Source organism: Rhagoletis zephyria, unplaced genomic scaffold (assembly GCF_001687245.7).
Source record: "Rhagoletis zephyria isolate East Lansing unplaced genomic scaffold, Rhagoletis_zephyria_1.1 Rzeph_scaffold_00824, whole genome shotgun sequence".
NCBI lineage: Eukaryota > Metazoa > Arthropoda > Insecta > Diptera > Tephritidae > Rhagoletis > Rhagoletis zephyria.
The window spans coordinates 60,585-77,160 of NW_016157908.1; the positions used below are offsets into that span (position 1 = coordinate 60,585).

Consider the following 16,576-nt stretch of genomic DNA (forward strand, 5'->3'; position numbering starts at 1 on the left):
CGCTATGATTTTTACCCACCTGTCAGGCATTCCGATGACCAGCACGTTTTCTTGCAGTAGGCGCATTTGGACGTCGGTGGTAGATTGCCCTCCCGCCAGTGATGCTATTTGTGTACAACAAGTAGACAACGTATTTAAATAAAGGAGCCTCGACTTATCATCTTTTTTGGGGACTTTATTTAGAACTAAGGTTAAATAATGTTTTACACTTCTCATGTGAATAATAAATTATTATTATAAATTATTATTGTTAACTGTTTCAAGTTTGATTTTAGCATTTCTTGCAACTACTTAATTTTTCTTTTACACTGATGCCTTGGAAATCTCATAACCAATTTCATATGTTTTGAAAGCTTCCCGAATACATTAATCCACGAGTAGCAACTAACTGATTGGAGATTTATTTAATGGGAAAAGCCCAGAAGCAACACTTACCTGATGTTTTACACTCTGCAATTCCTTGCCAGGCACGTACGTCGCATTCTCAGTGCAATCAGGCACAGCAAAATCTTGGCACTCAATATGTGCGAAATATTCGCAAACTACGGAGAGAACGGGACAAAAAAAAACCACTGTTGATTAAAACATCTTGGTACTGGAATAGTAAGCCAGTGAGGAAATATGTTTTTAGATTTGTTCCCGCATTGTCTGGCTTGAGGACGAAAAATACCTATTTTCTGTCAAAATTAAGACAACTAGTAGTTTTTCTCTTGTTACTTAAAAATGCCTTTTTCTAACTTGAAATTTATATTAAAAAATTAAACCATCTTCTCAGTAAAGTACTTAATTTCATGAGAATTATTGCACGTATATCAAGTCTTTTCGCGCTTGCTTTGTTTATTTCCATAGACATTTCAGAAGAATCCCCGAAAACGATCGTGCAGATGAGTCTCCATGCAGCTTTCCCTTTCTCGTTTCATAGTGCAATCTCATATACGTATGAAATTTAAGCATGTAGTGGATTTTAGTACCCTAACTTTTACGAAAAGAAGCCTTTGGAAAATTCTCTTATCAATGTCAACCGAATGATTTTAATAGTTCATGTATCAGCGAATGAGGTTCTTAAAGTTTTTGAATGAAGATTGCAAAGAAATTTGCTGAACTTTTTAAGATAACTTGCACCCTTGCATGGAAAGTGAAGACAGAAGCATTAAGTCACTATTTTTTTCAATAATATTCATAATATTAATAGCATAAGTTTTATTTTTTCGATAAAAAAAATAGTTATTTTCAGTTTTAACCGACGTCAAAACAAGGAGGTCATCAATCCATCGGAATATTTTTTTTATGTATGTTAACGCTTTGAACCTCTTCAACCGATTTCGATAATTCTTTTTTTATCGGGAATGTGGTACCTCAAGGTTTGGTTTAGATACGATCATTGGATCGTGAAGAAATTAACGGTATTCCTAAATTTTTATATGAGAATTGAAGTCAGTTATGTTTTTAACCGACTTCAAAAAAAAAGGAGAAGGTTATGTAGAGAAGGTATTACGGAGATGTGGTACCCCCGCGGTGGTCCCATACTAATTTGGTTTATATCCCATCATTAGATTATGGAGAAATTAACGGTACTCATAAATTTTTATATGGGAAATTACTTCCAAAAAAGGAGGAGGTTATCAATTTGTCGGAATATATATTTTTGTATGTATCTTACCGCATAACTTTGGACCACCGTAACCGATTTCTATAATTCTTTTAAGGGAAAGGTGTTACCTCAGAGGTGGTCTTGTACTAATTTTGTTTAGATCCGATCATTAGATCAAAAGGAAATTAACGATAATCTTAAATTTTTTATGAGAATTAAAGTCGGTTTTGTTTTTTTTGCTTAAAATTTACTTGTCATTTGGTTGCACAAGACGACATACAAATATTTTCAGGGCTTAAAGCTTCAAGATCTTTTTATTTTTCATCGCTAACTTGTACTGTGTAATATTGTAAAATCAGTCCCGAACTCATTTAATAATTTTTTTTTTTCAGTTATTTCAAGCCTTTATTTAACTTGCTCTGTGTGTATGTACATATGTACTTAAGTATGTTTGTTAGAAAAAATTTTGCAATCACTTTCTGACCAACTTTCCGATGGCCTAGAGACTTGAAACTTCACAGTTGGCTCAGAACTCAATGGCAATGTAATACAAAAGATGAGTTTATCCGAGGTCGCGCAGGAGTTGAGATATTTGAGAACCCTGCATTTAAAGTCGGACTTGGTTCATATTTATGTAGAACGTATATTAACAACATGAAAAGGAATAACTCCACTACAATTTTGGACGATAGATGGCGCACGAGTCGATATATTTGATAAACCAATATTTATGGTCCTATTTCGTTTATATGTATTTACATACAAAGCTTTATTTAGAAATATTTGTTTTCACTATTAACCTATTCAATATTGCTAGTGAGAAAAACTTTGGTAAACTTTCTGCGGTAAGTTTAAAGTGAACTTAAATATGACCAAAAGACTGAACTCGTTTTCGTAAATTGTAGCCTTATGTACTTTAAGTGGAATTTTCTTCAAACGGAAACAAACCTATTACGGTATCTATTTTGAACAAATATAGATCAAATAAATGGATAACATACTTAAACAATGCACCGCGGGACTGTCATCTAATCGTCGACGGCAAACGGTGCAGAATTTCTTTTTATGATGAGTCGGTTCAGACCAGCAGTGAGCAACAGGATTCTGTAAAGAAAATATGTCAAACGCCATTATTATAAGTAAGAGGCACAGATAATTAAGTGAAATTCGCGGTAATGAACACATTTTTGTTTACGAAGTTCTGATTCCTAGGCCCTAAATCTATCGAAATTACAATGCGCGGCCAAGCCATTGTTTATTGACAAGAATTTAATTATGGATTCATCTTCATAACCTCTTAGTTAAATACGTAATACATAAATTCAAAAAAAAAAAGTTTAAATACGACGTAAGAAACGCACTAACAAAAGCCGATTTGACACAAGACATATAGCGCACTCAATAAAATGGTACCCAAAAGTAAACAAAATCTGCTCATATAAAACGGAGTGGATAAATAAAGCTAGCGGATTTTGAATTCGCCTTAAATGAATTATGCACTTATCCATACGTGTTTTCTAACTGAGGCACTATGGTTCAAAATTCAATTATTGAGGAATAAAATAGTTGGAGCTGAGCTAGCGATCTGAAATTTTGTATAGGCTATTTCCAGTTAAAGTTATGTCGTTATGTTGTTAAAAATGGGAGAGCCACGCCCATTTTTTCTTATAGCTGTCATTAAAAGTGGAAACTGTAAATGTGGATCTAATTTAAAACATTACCTATATGTAAATAGGATAGCTTTGTATATATTCCGATATAAAACTTGGTGATTTTAAGTCTTTAGTTGATAGTTGAGATATGACAAAAAAGGTGTGTAAATTAATAATTTATAGTAAATCTTGTCACATTTTATAGATTGGAGAGTAGAATTCCACCAAACAATTTTACCGGACTGGATTACTAATTTTAAAAGAATTCATCGATGTCACAAACGATGACTGGTCCAATGACTACGGAGCATTTTCCAAAAATGTTTGCTTTAATAAGTTATGTCCATTTGAGCCATCTAATCCATAGCTTAAAATAAAGCTTATTTCATTATTTCCTTTAAACTGATATAGAACGTAATCTTGGTGTAATAAAATTCTTTTGATCATGTGGTCAATTAAATTTTGTAATGGAACAACTGCTGATGTTTCTGTGGTTTGTATTTCATTTGGTCGGCATTTCAACTTACAATCAAGCAATTTATTATAGTGGGGATATATGTACGTACGTATATCGCAATTATGGGACATGCCGTGAGTTGCCGAATGTTTCAATAAAAATGCCAAGGCATGCTCAGGAGACAAGGCAAATGAATGTACAACATTCCAATTTATTTAGTTTTTGGTCTTACTTGGCCTAGATGCAGATGGTTTCACTGCGTTGTAAAGATACCGAAGATCATTTTCTTTCAAAGACTTTGCCGAAATTGATGCTGCATGAGCCAATATCGTTGTGTTGTTTTCTTGTTCCGATGTTAGTTTAGATGCAATTTTTCTTTTCTGTCGTTCGCACAACTTATCATATGACATCTGTGGATGTCCTCGCGCCTTTGCAGTAACGGTTTCCAAAATTTCAGTATCGCACTGTAACACTCGCTATCGGCTACCTATGAAGTTCGAACATTTCCATCGCGTCTTTGCCACCTTCTGTTTGCGTTTAAAAAAACAATGTAACTTTGTATCTGATTTGTTTGATTTCTTCTTCTCTGTCCGTTTTTTAATCTTCCAGCAATCCAATCATACACAGCTACAACATCTTTATTGTTCTCAAACCAAACTTTCGCTATTTTTTAGTTAGTTTGTCCTGAATTACCTTAGACCGCATACATATATAGATTTTGTTGATCCTATTTTACCCCAATATTTAACACACAATAATTGCCTGCAAAATTTAAAGACTAACACGCTCTATTTAAACGCAAAAATACAATATCATGACGACTCTTTTACAAGAAAGTGAAATACTCTACATTTTGCATACCTTCATTAGTATTATCCATTTTTTACCATTTACCTTCATTAGTATTATCCATTTTATAAACACACTATTTTTGTAATTGTTTACTTTTTATCACCACTTAAGATTTTAATACAACTTGAATATACCGAATGCCAACCAATAGGGAAATCAAAACAAAGACTTTGAACACTTTCTGACTAACAAGTGGTTCCCACCAGGCATTTGTTTACATATTTATTTTTAAACTACTGGGATAATAAGTGGTCGAATGTCGTTATATTTTTTCCGAAAATTAAAAGTCTAAAATTGGTTCTTTTTCCTCAATCTTTCAATTTCAAACTATAGTGCGATATGGAAAATAAAATACCAATTTGACAACGAATGACAGTTAATACACTTCTGAATTTCAAAACGTATTGAAACTCAGTTTACGCATCCGTTTCGAATCACTGAGAAGTAAAGCAAAGCGCTTTATGTGTCAGTATAAACAAAAATCGATAGTTAAACCATTGTCAATGGCACTCTAAAATTTTTGTATTAATGATAAACTCACCTTTATGATACAGGGAGCAATACCGGAACATGGCGTAACCACACTTGATACACAGCGATCATGTATGACGAAGTTGCACACTGAAAAAAGAAGAAATTTGTTTAAAACTCAACAACTATGCAATTGGTTCCGATATAAAAACCAATTATATATAATCACTAGCGACGAATAAAAATGCGCTAGTGTTTTGACGGCGAAGAAAGACGCGTAAAAAAAATGTTGAAAAAAGGCGCTTAAAAAAAACTTTGGTGAAGAAACACGCGTAAACACAGATTTATAACCGGCCAAGGACTGTCACTTCATTATCATTCCCAAAAAACTCTTTTACGTACTATTCTACCCGCAAACATAGTTGACCGCAGAAATAATTTACGCGTCTTTTTTCACCGTGGACTATGTTAAGAGTCTTTCTTCGCTAACGGTTTTTTATGCGCTATCAACTTTTGAGCTCGTGCCTTTATTCGTGTCTAGTGACGATATCCATATGTAGCATTCCATGCTTAAAAGAAAAAAATTCAATGTGGCCACCACGTCGTATGGGTAATTTATATGAAGATCCCAGTAGATAATTTCAAGAGTTAAAAGCCCTTCCAAACGCCTTCCTGAGAGTCAAGAGTCCTTCCACTTATTCCTCAATTTTTTGTATGGAGTGGCAAAAATTGAAGGGTTTCTGCTTTCGCTACTCACAGAAGGTTTTTCGGACGGGCTTTTGTAGGACGGATTTCGAAGGCTTTTTGGTGGAGTTTTGCTATAGTTATTTCCTTAATTCATAAAAATCATACTTTTTTAAGGGGTTTACTTAAGGTGCATGTCAAATACTTTTTATTCCTACTTAAAAGGCATATTGAAATTCATCTGTAAAGCTAAATAATATATTCATACAAGCAATATTTAGCTGAAGACTTATTTAAAGAACTTCGTGAAAGACAACAATTAATCTTACATTGCTAGAGACCTGATAACCCAAGAAAATTTTTAAGATATTAAAGGGCCTTACTCTACTCATAGCTTCATACTGTGGCCCGTGAGAAAACAGTTATTTTTAAGGTAGATATAGTCCAACCTTTCACAATATCCGCCCAAGAGCTTTATTAGTCGTAGTCTGACACGCAATATTCACTTAAAATTGGCGCCGTTAACCCATTCAGTACAAAAATTCAACCACTGATTCTAAAAATATTAAAATACATAAGGCTAATTTGGATCGTTCATTTCAAAAATTACATAAAAAGATTTTCAAAGTTTTGAGTTTTACCGTCATCCAGGGTCCTTTAAATTTGACAGTGATACCCTAGGTGTTTAAAAAATAAAGTGATCTCAGTTATTTTTATTTTCTTTTTTCGTGAAATACATATATATGTCAAAACTATGAATAAAAAGAATACTAATCACAATTTCACGGAAAATTGGTTAATATTTTCCAACATATTGCACCGATTTGATATATAATTAAAGTCTGTAGCTACTCCAGATCACCCTAAGTCGTATTACTGAGCAATTGTATATAGATGCCTGCGCGTAAATTGTAAATAGGAAAAGCCCGTCTGGAAGCCGAGGAGCGAAGCACTTTTTTCAGCCCTTTTTGGGCAAGCCTCTTACGTCTACGTAAATGACACAGGGTTCTCATATAGAAATTATGTTTTGTTATAGCCCATAGGATAGGACTATACTTATAATTTTTCTCCATCACTTCGTTTAATAAAACTTTGGTATTCGTCAAGTTACAACTTCAAGAAGTTATAAGTTTGTTTGTTTTTTGGTCGAATTCAAATCTTTTTTTCTGTTTGAAAGACATGGGTTTTACCTTTATAACAAAGAAAAAAGTTTGAAAATCAGCTGAAGAAGCTCTTAGTATTGCTTTTTATTTGAAAAAATACCTACGTAAATTTTTCAAAAAACTTTCGTTTTCTTTCCGCTCTTATTTGACCGATTATTTGAGACAATAAAAAACATTATTTGATCTTTATAAAAAAGTACATAATATCAGTTCTCCAAATGTCATAAGTAAATTAAAATCGAATAAAAAGTGGCTTAGTACTGCTTCATTTAGTGATAGTAAGTATATCTGTGTTTTCCTTTTTTTGCTAGAAATGTATTCGTTTTTTTTCGTACTACATATTTTGGCCTTATCGCATTTTCGGTGCTTCTTCTGGACTTAGCAAATTTTCCTTTTATTGAATATAAACGAGTATAAATAAAACAAGTACCTTTATTTTTTTCGTAACGATGCATTTCAAGTTTCTCTAGCCTCCTTACCAAAATATGAGTTTTCATAAAAAGTGGACTTAGCAACTTTTCACTCTAACCTAGCGATATTCTGGCTCAGTGACCTCAAATTTTTATAAAAAATTGGTAAGTTTGTACAGATTTGTACCTTTTTATATTGGGGTATTGGTACAAAAGAAAAAAATTGCAACGACAATTATTTTTGTAGTCACAATATTGGTACCATGGTACAATACAGTGAATTTCTATTGAAAAATTAGAACAAACTGTTTTTCTTGATTGGGATAAAGCAAATTATTTGTAAATTCACACGACTGGGATCCAATTTACACCAAATTTTGGGCAAATGCCCAATCGTGTGACAGTGCCTTAAGAAAGAGTATTGCTTTCGATTTTATTGTCTTGTGTAAAGCACTTATGAATAGTTGTGATACTTTCAACGGTTGCGAGATCATGGCCCAGAGTCGAAAATAACATTCTGCACTTTGAAAGTGTCCCAAAATAAGCGTTAAGCTATTTAAGAGAAAAAATAACCCACAAGAGAGAATAGGTGGTTTATTTTTGGTAGATGCGTGCTCCTCTCAGTGGAAAAGGGCTATTTGCATATAATTTCCGTTGCTGTTGGTCTCGGACACTTAAAAAGAAAAGTTCATGCGAAAGTGTCTTCGTCTAAGGGAAAATAACCCACAACAGAAAACACAAAAAGATCGCACAGAGTGATTTGACACGGTGAGAAACATTCTTTGCTTGAGTGATAAACACCATACAAAATAAGTTGAGAGGCTTATTTACGACCTCTGTCATGGCCAGATACAAATTTTTGTGAAAGTCTATATTAATGTTGCCATTATGTATATATTATGTACATATGTACATATACGGCATAATACCACTATTTGTTTGTATTTGTGCCGTTCACTGCAGAAATTTGTTGACTCCACTCCTTGAAAAATCTTAAACTGAAGTGTCAAACCACTTGGTATAACTTATTATATTTATAATAACTATAAAATATTCAAATATTATTCTTAATTTTAATTTATGTATGTATATTATAAATGGAATTTTTATGTACAAGGTATATTCATTGTAACCCCCAAACTTTTTGTTAAGGGAGTTAACAAATTTGTGCATTGAACGGCTCATTTATTGCAAGGCCACCACTTCTCAGTGAATACGCAAGTACGTTCATAATCCCCTGCAGAAAAAAATAACCCACTTGTAGTTATCTTTTTTGCGGGATTTCTATAAAATATATAACTTGGAGGCCGCTGTGGTGTAGTGGTAAGCAGTGCGCGCTTCCACTCCGCTGCGCCTGGGTTCAAGCCCTGGTCAAAGCAACATCGAAAAAAAAATAGAAAAAAGGGTTTTTCTTAACAGCGGTCGTCCCTCGGCAGGTAATGGCAAACCTCCGAGTGTATTTCTGCCATGAAAAACAGCTTCTCATAAAAATACAATCGCCGTTCGGAGTCGGCGTAAAACTGTAGGTCCCTCTTCTATTATTATTATATAACTTGGAATTAGCTACAAAAAGGTAACTTGAAGCAAATTGACAAGTAATGCAGGAGATGGTTTTCTTCACACGCGTTTCTATTTAAATACTTTTCTGAATTGAGGACAAATAAAAGGAAGATCGAAATTGTATATTATCATTTGAAGTTATGCCTGACGGAGTTTGAATATGGTACCACCTACAGCAGAATATGTAAACAAATATGAAAAGTAATAAAATAAAAAAATAGAAATAAAAACATTTGATTTTTCCTATTGATATTTTATGCCCAAAGTAGTTGGTTACATAGAAATATAGTTAGCTTTCGTCAAAGAAAATATACAGATAATAGCGACTTTTAGCTCCTTCCTAATCCACTTAAAGTTAGCTTATAATTAGATACATTTCCTGCAGGGTCGTATGCTCGTGTAAGGGCTTATGCAGTACGAAGCAGAGGTATGGAAACTTTCAAAAGCAAAAACTTAGCTATGAATGAGATGTTCGTGACGTCAGCGAACGAAAAGCGACAGGTCTGCGGCCTACTTTTCTACTAGTGTACTCATGTATGTATGTATATTAGGGTGGTCCAAAAACAGTTAATTCGGAATTGTAATGCTCTTATCCCCTAGGATTGTTCTATATCGAAAAAAGTATACCCCTATTTTTTTATTTTGAAATCAAAAAATATTTAGAGGTCGCTTAAAGCGCTCAAAGTTTTCCATGTATTTTTATATGGGAAAAATAAAGTTTTTCGTAGAAATTGTATAAAATTCTTGAAAGTCAATATTTTCCAAACGGAAAACTCTAGTTCTCTTCAGGAGACTTTCAGTAATAGTACCCAATTGTTTATTTAACCATTTTTTAATACTAACGATTTTTTATTGGTCGCCCCATTGCATTTTTCTGCGTTTTTGGCGAACCTATAAATTCTTGTTGCAATGAGAAAATTTTTAAATAAACAATTAGGTTTTATTATTGGGAATCTCCTGCAGATAAACAGATTTTTCTGGTAGAAAAATATCGATGTTTAACTATTATATACCATTTCTACGAAAAGTGGTTTTATAAAATACATGGAAAACTTTGGGCGTTTCGAGCGGCCTCTAAATATTTTTTTGATCTCCAAATAAAAGATAAGGGTATATTTTTTCCGTAAACAACAATCCTAGGGGGTGAGAGCATAAAAATGCCGACTTTACTTTTTCACATGCATTTTTGGACCGCCCAAATGTACATACATAAGCTGACTTCCAAAACGTACGAATACAATGTATGGATACTGTTATACTGCGGTATTCAAACCGTTAGTCTGTGCAGAGTTGCAACACCTTGCAACCATATACATTGCATATTTTAAATATTCATTATAGCAATGAACAATTTTTCTGAATTTTCCATTTTTTAAACACCAATGGTAACCAAGAACAAATGAAGCTTCAACTTTCGTTTCTGATACGCTGATTGCTCTAGCGCAGAGCCTCCTAAAGTGGGTTCCGCGGAACCCAAGGGCTCCGTAGTCACCGGGGTTCCGTCAAATAAATTTTGGAATGAATAAGCACGGCGGTCGGTTTGAGTTGCACACAATTATGCAATTATGTATTTTCAAGTACATATCGATGGCTGAGTGGAAGATCGACCTATCTCGGCTGCCAGTTCGAAAACGCTCTATCTCAAAAAACTTTTCAAGAACGCCCTATTTCAGAATTTTATTGAAAAACACCCTATCTCAAAATTCGGTTCAAAAATGCCCTATCTCACTTCAAAATGTATTGAAAATATGCTGTTATAGGGCGTTTTTGAATCGGCAGCTGAGATAGGGCGTTTTTCAAACGAATTCTGAAATAGGGCGTTCTTGAAAAGTTTTTTGAGATAGAATGTTTTCGAACTGGCTGCCGAGATAGGTCGATCTTCCACTCAGCCATCGATATACATATGTACACCGAGAAAAAAAAACCAGTACATTCAACAATTTTATATGTATTTGGAACAACTTTTACGGGTTAAATCGTACCCAACAACTACTCGCTTTGAAGCAACAGCGCAAAGACTGTTGATTTTTTAACTAAATTAGTATTTAACACAACAATTTTCCCATTTAGATTAAAAGTGTATAAATTGTTGTTTTAAATAGTTTTTATTTGACTTAACAAAGGAGGTCGTTGCAACAAAAATATGAAGCTGTTGAATTAAATACTTGGACTCTGAGGTTCCAAGAACTTACGTATTTGATTCAAATACTAATTTGTTGGGAGAAAAGTGAAAATTGTTGGAAAAAAGGTGCAATCTTTCTGGCTTACACTAAGAAATATTTTAATGTAAACTCAATTGATCAATTGGTTTTGGTTTGAAAGAACTTTTTATTTAAACGTTTTAAGTATATATGTATACAATATAATAAACTATACAATGTAAGTTTATTTTGTACATATTTGGAAACTAAAAAATAATTATTGCAACAAGTACTGATCAGTTATTGGAGTTTTATGTTCCTCATTAAGATGAAAAATTAAAGTTTTTGATAGCGCGAAAAAGTTATTATAAATAGAGTATTGGTGGAATAAGTACTTTTCAGTGGACATTATTTAATTTGGAAAAAAAAATTGGTAATTTTAGAAACTTCTCTTCAGAAGAGATTTCAAATAAAACGGACTTTTTTCCGCACATATTTACTCTTTGCTGAATATTCTAAATTAAATGTGAAACATAATTTTATTACCAGGTCCAGGACGCGAAGTAAGGTTGGTACCTTGTAGCGTAACCCATTCAAATAGACGTAAAGCTCTGACAGATTTTCGACTGAATCCCAATAACAAAAACTTTGGGCTGTAGTTCTAACTTTTCTTGGATGGCACACTCTTTCATTTCTTTTTCCTTTTATTTGAAATTATTTAAATTTACTAAATATAGTATGTACTATCATGTCGTTTTGAGCGTCAGATATTGATGGCTTGGATATATTACTGATTCGCGGAGGTAATATTATGGAGTCCAATAAATTAAACAAATAAAAGTGCTTTGAATCGAGGAAATAATATATGGTCGTTCTGCAAAACCACATAACTAGCATTTTTCTCCCAAATATTGGATTTGCTCACACGAGCTCTTGGCTTAAGCCTTATCCATTCGTCCTGAAATATATTAGCCAGAAATGCGATTGTTATATAAAAAGGAGAGCCATTTTGAAATTTTAGTGTTTTTACTCTGTATAAAATAATTTATACAACCTCACATGCGCGGTTTCGCATTTTGGTGAGCGCTTGTTCATAGTTTTTCTGGATCAGTTTTCAGTTTTGGTCCTTGTTTTGCATTCTTCTTTCTTTTTGCGATTTCTAGTGCCTTTACCTGCCTTTTGCCATTTTATTTTCCCTCCTTAATATAATCAGTTCCCTGGCAACACTGGATCTTAAATTTTAGTTTGGTTTTTGTTCTCCAGACGCCACTATTCAATTTCTATGTAGAATTGCTCGGTGATTCAAACAATCGAGTTAATGTTTTTCTATGGATACGTTATCGAGATATTTGCAATTTACGGTTATTCAACTTAAAACAAAAAGTGGTTCCACTTAATCACGTATATCTTACGAACCAATTTAACAGTCTTAATATGAAATACGGCGAATGAAAGCTAATGAAATTGTATACATTCACTTTCCGATAGAACTGATAGTTTCTGACAAATTAATCATTCCAGTTTTTTTTGTTATTTTTTAATGAAAAAAATGAAAAAAAAATCAAACTTTAACAGAAGAAAAATTAAAAAAATAACAGGCTTTGTGCCAAATTTTTACATCTGTGCTAAAGCTTTTCAAGTTACTACTGAAGAAAATCGATGGTTAAATAAAGAAATAATAGTGGTCAAATGAAAATATGCAAAGATTTTTTGTATGAAAAATGAGCAGGAAAGAAAGTTACTCATACGCCACGTACACCTCAGTAACACGCTTTACTGCTCATATTTCATACTATCGAAGGCGGTGGTACCAATTACAACCTTTTTTAACTTTTTTTTCAATCGCCTCGCATTATTAGCAAAATTTTCCATTACTTATTCTCAATCATCTCCCGGTTGCACGACTATACTCAACCCAGGCTATTGAAATCTTGGGTCTCGGTGGAAAGAGAGGATCCGACGGAGGGGCCACTCCGATTTATTCGGTTTAAAGGCTCAAGCGGGCGTCTGTTGTCTTGCAACCACCTTCCCGCTATATAAAAGAACATTTTTAAAGACTATCCCAGGGGGAAGGGGAACTGAGCCCAATGAATAGGGTAAATACAAATAGATGGAGATTATATATTAGATTCAGTACTCAATCCGCTGATACTTCGCTGTATTTACGAATTCTAATACGCACATAATTTTTTAAATTTGTATTCCCTACCAGAACAGACTGGGTAAATACTCCTTACCTGGTATATTGGGTAAAGTTTCTATGAATTTCTTAAAAGCAATGTGAAAATTTTACCGTATTCGACTGTACATTTTTAATGGTCATGTGAGGTTTTGCACTGTTCTGACGTTTGTTTATAGGAAATTTTCGAAGTAATTTGTGCTTGTGTTAGAGATTTGAAAAGGAAAATGTATGTAAATGTGCTGGAGTATAGGGTAAATTTTTCTGGTAGAGTTTGTTACATATTTTTTTAGAATTGCAAGCTACATCCTTTAGCATTTTCAATTGAAAAAAGGATAACTACAAAGAACTGTGTAGCAAATGTCGGATGGAATAATTGACTGACTATCCTAAACTGCATACGAATGTCACTCATACGACACGACATCCCACAATGTTGTGACTCCATATAAGCGGTTGACAAAAATACATATACAGTATCGGTCATATCTATAGCACGCCATTTCAAAGTGATATTGTGTGCCACTTGTGTTTATTTATTTATTTTTAAGAATTTTCAAATAAAATAAATTTTTTTCTCTAATGAAACCCATATAAACCCAGGTTTAACCATTTGTAGAAAACTACAAAAAAGTGGAACAAATTCTCATATAAATTTCAAACTTTTTTCTCGGAAGTGTTAGAATTTTTCTGAATACACAGTTTTATAGCCCAATCAATTTTCGTCTGATAATGTGCAACTTTCAAGTAGCTAAAGGTTACCGCTGATTTTTTAGAATTTTTTTCGCCAAAGGCGTTGCGGTTTTCTTCCATATACAAATAAATTGAGTTTATTCATTATATGGAAGCCAATGCGACAAAAAAAATTCTAAAAAATTAACGGTAATTCGTAGCCACTTGAAATTTGCACATTATCAGACTAAAATTGCAGGGGCTAAAAAACTGTGTACTCAACAATCTAACACTTCCGAGAAAAAAGTTTGAAATTTAGGTGAAATTTTGTTGCACTTTTTTGAAGTTCTCTACAAATTGTTAAACTTCGGTATATATGGGGTTTGTCTGAGAATGAACTAAATTTTAATTGAAAATTCTTAAAAAAAAAATAAATAAACATAAGTGGTACACAATATCACTTTGAAATGGCGTGCTATAGATATGACCGATACTGTACGTACATTAGGATTTCCCTTAGCTATATGGAGAAAATTAAAAGTGTTTGGATTATCGGTCTCACCCCCTAGAAATGTGTGAATAGCCTAAAGACTAAACTATACAAAGTTTTAGGTCAATCAAAAAAGATTTAGAGGTGGCTCAAAACGCTCAAAGTTTGCCATGTATTTTCGTAGAAATTGTATAGAATCCTTGAATAGCAATTTTTTTTCAAAAAATACTACCCAAATGGTTATTTAAAATTTGTTTAATATTGACGATTTTGTATGGGTCCTCCCATTGCATACACATTTAGTAAAAGTGGAATTTAAATATATTGCAAACTTCGCAAAACAAGAGATAATTGAAAAAACCCACTAATGATATATCCGCAATTAGCGACCTCGAAGCATTCGCACATACGTTTGACCCGAATGCTTGATATTCGCAACTCAAAGTAAAATAGCGCTCTCTCCCGACGGTACTTTGGAAAAAATTATTTTTCGCGAGTCCTTCGATTCGACACCCATGGAAGAGTAAGGAAAGGAAGAGCGGACTTGAACGCAGTAGAAAGGTCAAGTGCGGCTACACCTGCTGTTGTTGTAACAGCACAAAAATTCGCCAAAGGGTTTTCGGAGAATGACCCTAGAGTGACAGTCCTTGGCCGGATATAAATCTGGGTCGCTACGGCTATTACCGAAGCATAAGTGCGGAAATTTTCCAATTTTGAGTTATTGGGTTGACTTGATTAAACTTTGGATGTTCTATGTTATACCAAAATCCAGAATACCATGCGTACGCGGAAACCTCATACTTTACAATGTCTCATAAAAAACTTCTAAACTTGATTTCCCTACATTTTCATTTTTACCCATTCATGTTTCTGGCATAAGAGGGACGATATGTATGTCTATAAGTCATATTGTAAGTTTAAATTGAAATAGTGAAGCAAATCTTACTCTAACTCTAATTTAGATATGCTTTATTCTATCGATCACCTAAGCATGCTGAAAATAATTTGTGCTACATACCTTCGCAAATGTAACCGATCTGAATGATACCCCAAATTAGATCCGAACAGTGATGACAGTACGTTGGCTTTCCAAATGTCTTCTTTACGAAAGTATGTCCACCATCCGCCATTTTGCGAGTTCTGTGTGGATTCTTTCGAATATCGGACGTATCGCTGGGTCGCACGTTGGCGGCGCGAACACACCAAAATAACGACGACAGCGATAATCCACGGTGGCAAGTTCAATTCGCTTATCTTTCTTTCTCTGTCCGCAAGGGGTTTTTTTTTTTTTTGAATTTTCGTCACTTATCTGGGTATTTCAGCAATTTCCTTTAATTAGTCACCGTTTTATGTCCCTCAAGTTTGGTTGCGACTGAATGTCTCGGCTATAGGATTTCAGATCGTCTGTGCTGTTGTTGTTGTTGTTTTTGTATGGCGTAATCACTCAACTCCACGAAATTAAACCACAGAATTTATGCAGATCTCTCTTCAAGCTTTCGCTTGTGGTACTGTTGCCACTACTGCTGGTACTGCGATTACCCCAGCCCCGCCGAAAGCCGCTTGTGAAAGTGGCAGATTACGAAACGTCGCACAACGTCTTTTACGAGTTGTTTTTGTGAATGTGCTAGTTGCTGCGATTTCTTCTCTACTTGTCCTATCCTCCGTTGTACCAGATATTGCTGAATATGTTTTGCCGACTTTCTGGTTTTCACTTTGGGCTTCTGTGATAGCACTTCTTTCTTTATTAGTTGTTTCTGCTGACTTTGTTGTTTGAATTGTCGCTTTTGCGTTCGATAGTAATGATGACAAAATGACGACGACGAAGACAAAAATGACAGCGACAGCGGCATTTTCATCCATTTGTATGCTTCATCCAGACATATGGACTGGATCCTGGAAATCAAAAATGAACAAATTATTTACATTATATTTCGCAAATGGAGCTGAACTGAATGTTATCATTTATTATTTTTAAATACATATATAATTTCATTTGATTCGGTAATGTCCTATAGTCAGGTGTTTACTAATCAGTCATTTTAAACTGAAGTTAAGACGAAATTAACTAAACTAAATTAAACTTTCGAAGGACCTAAGGATGTGTATATGTATGTACATTAGACTGCATCACTCCCCATACAAAAAAAAAAAAAAAAAAAATCGGTACTGTTTTCTATTGAAATTATAAAATCGATTATATTTTAAGACGTCCACCAAAATATTTCGGAAAAATATTAAGATTTAAGCGAGCTGG

At 33.8% G+C, this 16,576-nt stretch overlaps 1 protein-coding gene across 3 annotated transcripts in view; it reads right to left on the reverse strand.

Annotated features, from left to right (window-relative positions):
- The window catches only part of LOC108361712 (diacylglycerol kinase theta), a 79,417-nt gene that overhangs the window by 55,624 nt on the left and 7,217 nt on the right, over positions 1 to 16,576 (reverse strand). For all 3 annotated transcript variants that reach the window (XM_017614417.1, XM_017614416.1, XM_017614415.1), the window contains exons 2-6: positions 15,341 to 16,215; positions 5,094 to 5,173; positions 2,593 to 2,695; positions 436 to 542; positions 20 to 104 (exon numbers count right to left, since the gene is read on the reverse strand). In XM_017614417.1, the coding sequence (XP_017469906.1) occupies positions 20 to 104; positions 436 to 542; positions 2,593 to 2,695; positions 5,094 to 5,173; positions 15,341 to 15,452 (487 nt within the window). In that variant the 5' untranslated portion in view covers positions 15,453 to 16,215. The remainder of the gene's footprint in view (positions 1 to 19; positions 105 to 435; positions 543 to 2,592; positions 2,696 to 5,093; positions 5,174 to 15,340; positions 16,216 to 16,576) is intronic.